We start from the raw sequence: 6,608 nt of genomic DNA, 5'->3' as shown, positions 1-6,608 counted from the left end.
TTTTTGCTTTTGTAATAGAAATGCTCAACATACTATTTTGTTTAATTATAATACATTTAATTTATATTTTTATTTCCTTCCTAACATCCATATTTCATACATTCAAGCATGAAACATAAAGTCGGGTCATTTGACCCGCTATGGTAGAAATAGGTATATATTAAGTCTTGGTATGATTAGTGTTAAGTAATGTAATTGTCAAAGTGAAACAGTTTATTTTAATCCCCTCTCCCAAATAAAAAAAAATTGGCAATTAGATCTTTTGGCCCCACAAAGCTTCATATGTTTCATTTCCATTTAACACTTTTCGTGAGGGCAACATAGCATATGCTACTATTTTGCATAGGGGAGACATTGTGTCACCTAAAAGTGGTGATTTTAAATGGGTACTAATACCTGTCCCACGTTTAAATGGCAATCCACGAAAAGGGTAGTAGTACCTGTCCCTGGTTATAAATGGCAATTCGCAAAAAAGTACCAATACCCGCTCCCACACATAATGTGTTAATAGAAATTCCAAAAATTGATCTACCCCTGATAACCAGAACTCACAGATTGGGAAAAGAAGCTCTGGTATTACAGACAATAAACATAAGTGAAGACAATCCCATTTTTAGAAGCTGAGCAAAGAATCCACCAAAACCCAACAATAATCATATAGTTAATTTACAGGTCAATAAAATAATATTGAAGATTTTATGAACATTTCGAATTAATTCAGTGTTATTTAATAGATAATACCCTAAATGGCCATATCCCACACCCAGGTTTTTTTTTTTATAACAGATTCATCATAGCTTTAACTAAGCCCTAAAGATCTAATATAATATATCTTAATGTATCATTGAAAATGGTTTAGATGTTAGGGAGAAAGATAAAAGTAATAGATGATGCCATTATAATATTATTTAAAATATATACATAATTTAGGATTCAACAGAAATTTAAATGTGCACATTCAATAGGATCTCAAAACATTTTCATTTAACTAGAACCATATTTTAACTATTTAAAGATGTATAAAAAGACCTCACACATAATACTACATCATAGCTTACTAAAAGAATTAATAGATATTTAACAAGATACCTCTCTCAGAAGACATGAGGATTTTTGTTCAAAAGATGCCTTTTGTTCCTTAGGCGAATGCACAAGAGCTAAACATAATGGCGTCAAAACATCTTTAATAAAACAACAGCGAAACTCTCCTTTTAGTAAACACATTTTATTAATGTAAAGGAATTGATCAATCATGTAGACGAAATCTTGAGCAGCTTCCTCACTAGTGATTGATGATAAATAGTAACCTGTTATTTTGCAGATACTATTCACATCACACATAAATAGTCTCTGAAAATAAGGAGTATTGACTACTTCAACACAACACTTTCTAATTACACTCTTCAGATCTTCAGGGTAGTCTTTAACATATTTTAGGTTCTAAAAAATAAAACAACAGTTAGAACAATTGACAAATTCATGAGTCATTAATAAATGAATAATAGAGATTTAAGATAAAACAATTTTGTTCTGAATTAAACAAAAGGAAGGTTCAAAATAAATCAAATTCATCAATCTACAAGATGACAAGATCATAGATGAAAATTATACAATAACAAGGTAACAAGTTAGATAAAGCGTACACTGAAATTAACAACTAGTAGTCAGTTTCACTATCATTTAAACTTTTAACTAGGTCTTTACCAGTTGTATTTTTGTTATTAAGCTAGACCTAATATTTCCATTGAAACTCTTCATCCTGTTACTTTTAAAGCAGTAAAGCAAGGAGTCATAACAGGCTCTCTTTTCCACTGTTTTAATGTTTTCATCTTGCAGAACTTCAAGAATCCATGACAATACTTGTTCTTCTTTTTGTAATATTGGTAACGTAGGTGAACAAAACGCTTTCTGAGCAACATCCAATCTTTCATGAAGAGGAATATTTTCATCCTTGCACTTATTTTGCAGTTCTACAACCCATTGAACAAAATGTAAAATTAAGCAACTACGGAATAAACATTAAAAAATAACATAACAGACATACATAATACAGAGATAAATATTTATTTAAGCGAATTTAACTAAGAAGATAACTCACGTGCTGTTAAATGTTCAGTGGATGCCGCCATTTTACGAAAAACATCGATGGAATAAGTTTTGGGTCGGAGAATGCCAATTTTGTTTACTCTAATGATATTCATTTAGTAATAAAATGTAATTAGTATAACAAACTAAACGCATTATAAAGTGAAAAAAAGTAACGAAGAATAATTAGACAGAGTAACTTGAATTACCAATTATTAAACATTCTTTGATCGATCAAGTTCGATATATGATTACCTATCGATTTACTCTTTTCGAATGACCCCCACTACCAAAACCAGCTGCCATTTCAGGCGGTCATTCTTTTACCAACCGTCTTTGACATTAGTGTTTTGTCGAAGTTTAAGAACAACAGTTCTTTTGATGAGAGTTGTAATTTATTTTAGTCAAGTTTTCAGCTCATTCTGAAATGAATTGTGTTAAGTGTCAGAATTTTAAATCGTTCCTGTGTTCATTATGATACATATATTTGTGTGGTGTGGAAGATTGAATAATTTTTAATTAACATGTAAAACATCCTTCATGCTTTGCACGAGTGAAAGAAGTCTGGTTTTAATAAGCTGATGTAAGGTAATTGAACTGCCTCTTTTCAGAATTCTTTTGAAGTAAATCATAACAGTTAAGTTGTTTCTCGGTTATCATTCTTATCAGTAGTCCCGTCCTAATACCGGTAACTAGTTTGTTATGATAGGACTAACTGAGCGTTATTATTTTGACATATTTTAGTGTTATTTTCTGATGAAATTCATCTAAAAAGAGCTTTCCTTATTTTAGGAAAGTCTTGAAAATATGACTAGATGGTTCGTATCCCTTTGCCTTCAAAGAGTGATTCTTCCTCTGGCACTAGTAGCAGGTGAGTCAAATAATTTATGCTTAAAATGCGAATTTTATTGGCATTATTATTAAACTTTTATTATTAAGTATTTCATGGTAATTTAGAATGTTTTATTAGAGTTCTCTCCCAATATAATTTAAGTTTTAAATAGCATCCTTCTGTAGATTTTTTTTGAAAAGTTTCTTTAAACTTTCTTTTCTAACGTTTTCACAATTTTTTGCAATGTCAGTATGTTAATGCCGGGATTGGTATAATTTTCGAAAATAGTATGGCTTTTCCCAGCATTCTGATATGAATTATATTGGTAGATATTACCCACACAGTTATTCTATTTAATATGTTATGAAAAATCTTTTCATTTTGGCTTTAGTGCAGCGATACATTTTAATGCATTAAGGGATGACGTTGGGTGAAGTGCCAAAAATGAAATTTTACTAGACCAGCGTAAAAATTTTAGGAAGTGTATTAAATAATGAACAAAGTGGTGATTTATTATTGAAAATGAAAAACGGATATTGTCTTCCACTCAATTAGTTCCTACCTTGCGTCGCTATTAGCATTGAAACTTTGATGTTCTCTCTTCAGATGTTTTTCAAAAAATAAGTGCCATAATTATCAATGTTTTTAATATATTTATTTAGAAAATAATGAAAAATGAGTCCCAGTCTTAAGCCGTTAATTATTTTCTTGAAATATTTTAATTAAATAGAATTACTAATATATATATGCGGGCGTGCGCCCCTCAGATCTCAACGCCAGTTGATATTAATGACCATAATGTTTGTAGTATTATCCCCAAAATAATTGACATCAGGCTATTAGTTTCCAGCCGGTGGTCTGCGAGAGCCTTGGGCACCCATATGTTGTGAAAAATTCTCGTTATTACCTCAGAATGCGCTAGTAATCAACCCAATTTTCCAAGGAGGACACCTCTTTGTCCTAGATCGGAGGTATGGTTGTGCCCACACATGGTATAATTTCCGGCTTTGAGATCCACAGACTTCTACAGATTGTGAATCGCTACTTAGCACACTATATGGAATATCATCAGAGAGGGATGAAAGTGTATTTTTGTATCCGATCCATAACCCTAGAAAGCGTTTTTGTGGGATTACGGGTTATTTGATGCATTTATAAAAATAAAAAAACAAAAATAATTTTTTTCCCAATTGTTCATATTGATCGAATAAGCTTAATATCAGTATTGGTTTCAGCGTAGTTTTTGGCAGAACGATACCAGAAAAGTGGGTGTGAATTTCCATAAAATTTCGTGCTGCCCCGAGGACATAAAAAACTTGTTTTTCCGTACACAAAACGTCTCAGATGATTTTGATCAAATTTGCCTAGTTTTCTAACCAGGGTCAGATTAATCACGTAACCGAAGTATGGAATACAGTGTGCCCTGCGCCTAGAGTTGATATTGTTTTGGTTATAAAATTTTAAACCCACCAATGGCTACCGTTAACAAATATTTTTCGAAAAATATTTCAAAAACAAAATATAATTGAAACTTTGTTTGTAAAACATAATACTTCTAAGTTATTATAAAACGTTTTTATGAGAGTTTTTTTTTTTTTCTTTTTTTTAGGTAAAGAACTATGCGGTGATAAATAAGTTTTTTCCTTCTTTTATTTGAATTATATTTTTCAATTACGTGTCCTTAACAACATTCTTTTTACACATAAAGGAATGTAAAAAGCGAGTTGAGACACATGATGAATAAGTTACCCCACAAGAAATGCAATTTAATTGAAGAAATCGATTTTACAATTATTATTAGCTCTCATCAAATCAAGGAAAATTAATTTATAGAAGTTGTGTTTAATTTTTTTTTTGTTATACTAAACCTTGGCCCTTCAATTAATAATTTCCAAAGGACATGCGATTCAGGACTGTTTCTTTTTAAATAAAAGGTATCTCTAGTTTTTTTTTTACTACCACTTTCCTACAGAACAGTAAAATCACTTATAAGCTCTTATTGTAAGGACAGAACAAGTGCTAGACACAAAGTTCAAGCGGAAGGAAAGAAGTGGGAGAGCGTACTGCATAAGGATAAACGAATTCCCGGCAATCTTAGCAGAGCTGAGAGAGTGGCTTGTTTTCGGCTAGTAACAGGACATGATCTGCTGATTTCGAAATTAACAAAAAATATTTAACCATTCTTAATGAATAGATATTTATTTGGTGCATCCAAACCTCTAGTATGATTAGTATGATCCAAAGATTTAGTATGATTAGATACAACCTAAAACGGTCATATCTTTTAGACAATATTACTAAGAGTTGTAACTGAGGATGAACTACCAACTAAACGAGTGTAGCCACTACAAACTTGTCATCCGGACTTATTTAAAGGTTATTAGTATTGTTTACATTATTTTGCTTCGTTGCTAGTATTAGCTACACATTTGTAAGTTAACGAAAATCTATTTTTATCAGCACTTACAGGAATTTTTATTTTCAAGCTGTACTTTTGCACTAATTTTAATTAAGCGGTGACATGTTTGAGACAATGTTTGTTCGCAATGAGTTTATATACGCGTCCCACCTATTGACGTAACGGATATTTGAATAAAATATTACAATGGAAACTAAGGTTCATGCATATTTATGAAATAGTTACTTTTTTCGTTTTATTTTTAGGGAAATTTCATTTTGTTATGATAACCAATGTCTTTCTTGTTTATATTTTATGAAATTAACGCCAGGTCTTCTATTTGATATTTACGATTTTAACCTTCCTTTTGCTTCAAAATGTTAGTAATTAATTAAAATGGATTGTTTATTTTAATGCTTATATTCCGTCGCACAAAATGTTTCTGTCACATGAGATTCCAAGACATTGTCATAGCGTAGGGAAATCCGATGCAACGAATGGCACAAATGTCTGTGTTCAGCAATTTTCTGCAACTAAAATTATATGACACAAATTAAATTTTATGATAAAGTGTAGCGGAATAATATTTAAAGCGACTGTTGAATCTTCACGAACATATATTATTTCTTTGCGTTTACGACGTTGGCCGTAGGTACATTGGTAGATGGGAAGTTATATCTAAAGCTGGAATGCTTTATAGAAAAACCTCTTGTAACATGAAAAAAAAGAGATTTTGTTTGACGTATTGAACAGATTGCGATTATTTTAGATAATCCTACTAAAATTTTGATTGCCCAAAGAGGTATCACTGTACAGGAAGGAATCCTTTTTAACGATAATATCATTGGAACACGTTCATTTATAAAAAAAAACAACTTTTTTTTATGTGTATATAAGAATGTAACGGCATCAAATGATCTAAATTTTGACACTTCATTTACCCCCCTTTTGATACATTCTCCAAACTTAATATTTGATTAAGTGCGATTTAAACGTCTTCAGGATTGTTTTTTTTTTCTAAATATTTGAAATTATATGAAGAAATTCTCGAAGTTTTTTCCTAACATTCCGGGATACTTTTTGAAAAAAAAATTGCTTTAATTTTGCCTAGTTACTTTTTCGATGATTTTGTAGTACTACAATTTTACTAATCTCTTGTTGTACATTTAGTTTAGAATTTCAATGTGTGATAGGAATGAATCTCAAAGATAGTTTTATTAATGTTTGATTCCATATTTTGATTTAAATAGTTTTACAAACCATAACACGAACATTACAACTAGTTTATATATA

General features: G+C 30.7%; 2 protein-coding genes across 4 annotated transcripts in view; one reads left to right on the top strand and one right to left on the bottom strand.

The window, feature by feature from the left end:
- Positions 1-2,255, bottom strand: part of LOC106677235 (uncharacterized) — a 25,609-nt gene extending 23,354 nt beyond the window's left edge. Inside the window, exons 1-3 of the mRNA XM_014415029.3 lie at positions 2,099-2,255; positions 1,705-1,970; positions 1,090-1,440 (exon numbers count right to left, since the gene is read on the bottom strand). Coding sequence (XP_014270515.1) covers positions 1,090-1,440; positions 1,705-1,970; positions 2,099-2,201 — 720 coding nt within the window. The 5' untranslated portion in view covers positions 2,202-2,255. The remainder of the gene's footprint in view (positions 1-1,089; positions 1,441-1,704; positions 1,971-2,098) is intronic.
- A 139-nt stretch (positions 2,256-2,394) lies between these two features.
- The window catches only part of Piezo (piezo type mechanosensitive ion channel component), a 171,175-nt gene continuing 166,961 nt past the window's right edge, over positions 2,395-6,608 (top strand). For 2 of the 3 annotated variants that reach the window (XM_067048891.1, XM_067048892.1), the window contains exons 1-2: positions 2,396-2,673; positions 2,878-2,956. In XM_067048891.1, the coding sequence (XP_066904992.1) occupies positions 2,893-2,956 (64 nt within the window). In that variant the 5' untranslated portion in view covers positions 2,396-2,673; positions 2,878-2,892. Of the gene's footprint in view, positions 2,674-2,877; positions 2,957-6,608 lie in introns of all 3 variants that reach the window. The other variant, XM_014414973.2, reaches the window with a different exon arrangement.

Source organism: Halyomorpha halys, unplaced genomic scaffold, assembly GCF_000696795.3.
Source record: "Halyomorpha halys isolate HHAL.00 unplaced genomic scaffold, Hhal_1.1 Scaffold91.1, whole genome shotgun sequence".
Taxonomy (NCBI): domain Eukaryota; kingdom Metazoa; phylum Arthropoda; class Insecta; order Hemiptera; family Pentatomidae; genus Halyomorpha; species Halyomorpha halys.
The sequence above is the reverse complement of the archived record's forward strand: the minus strand, read 5'-3'. Positions and strand labels throughout refer to the sequence as shown.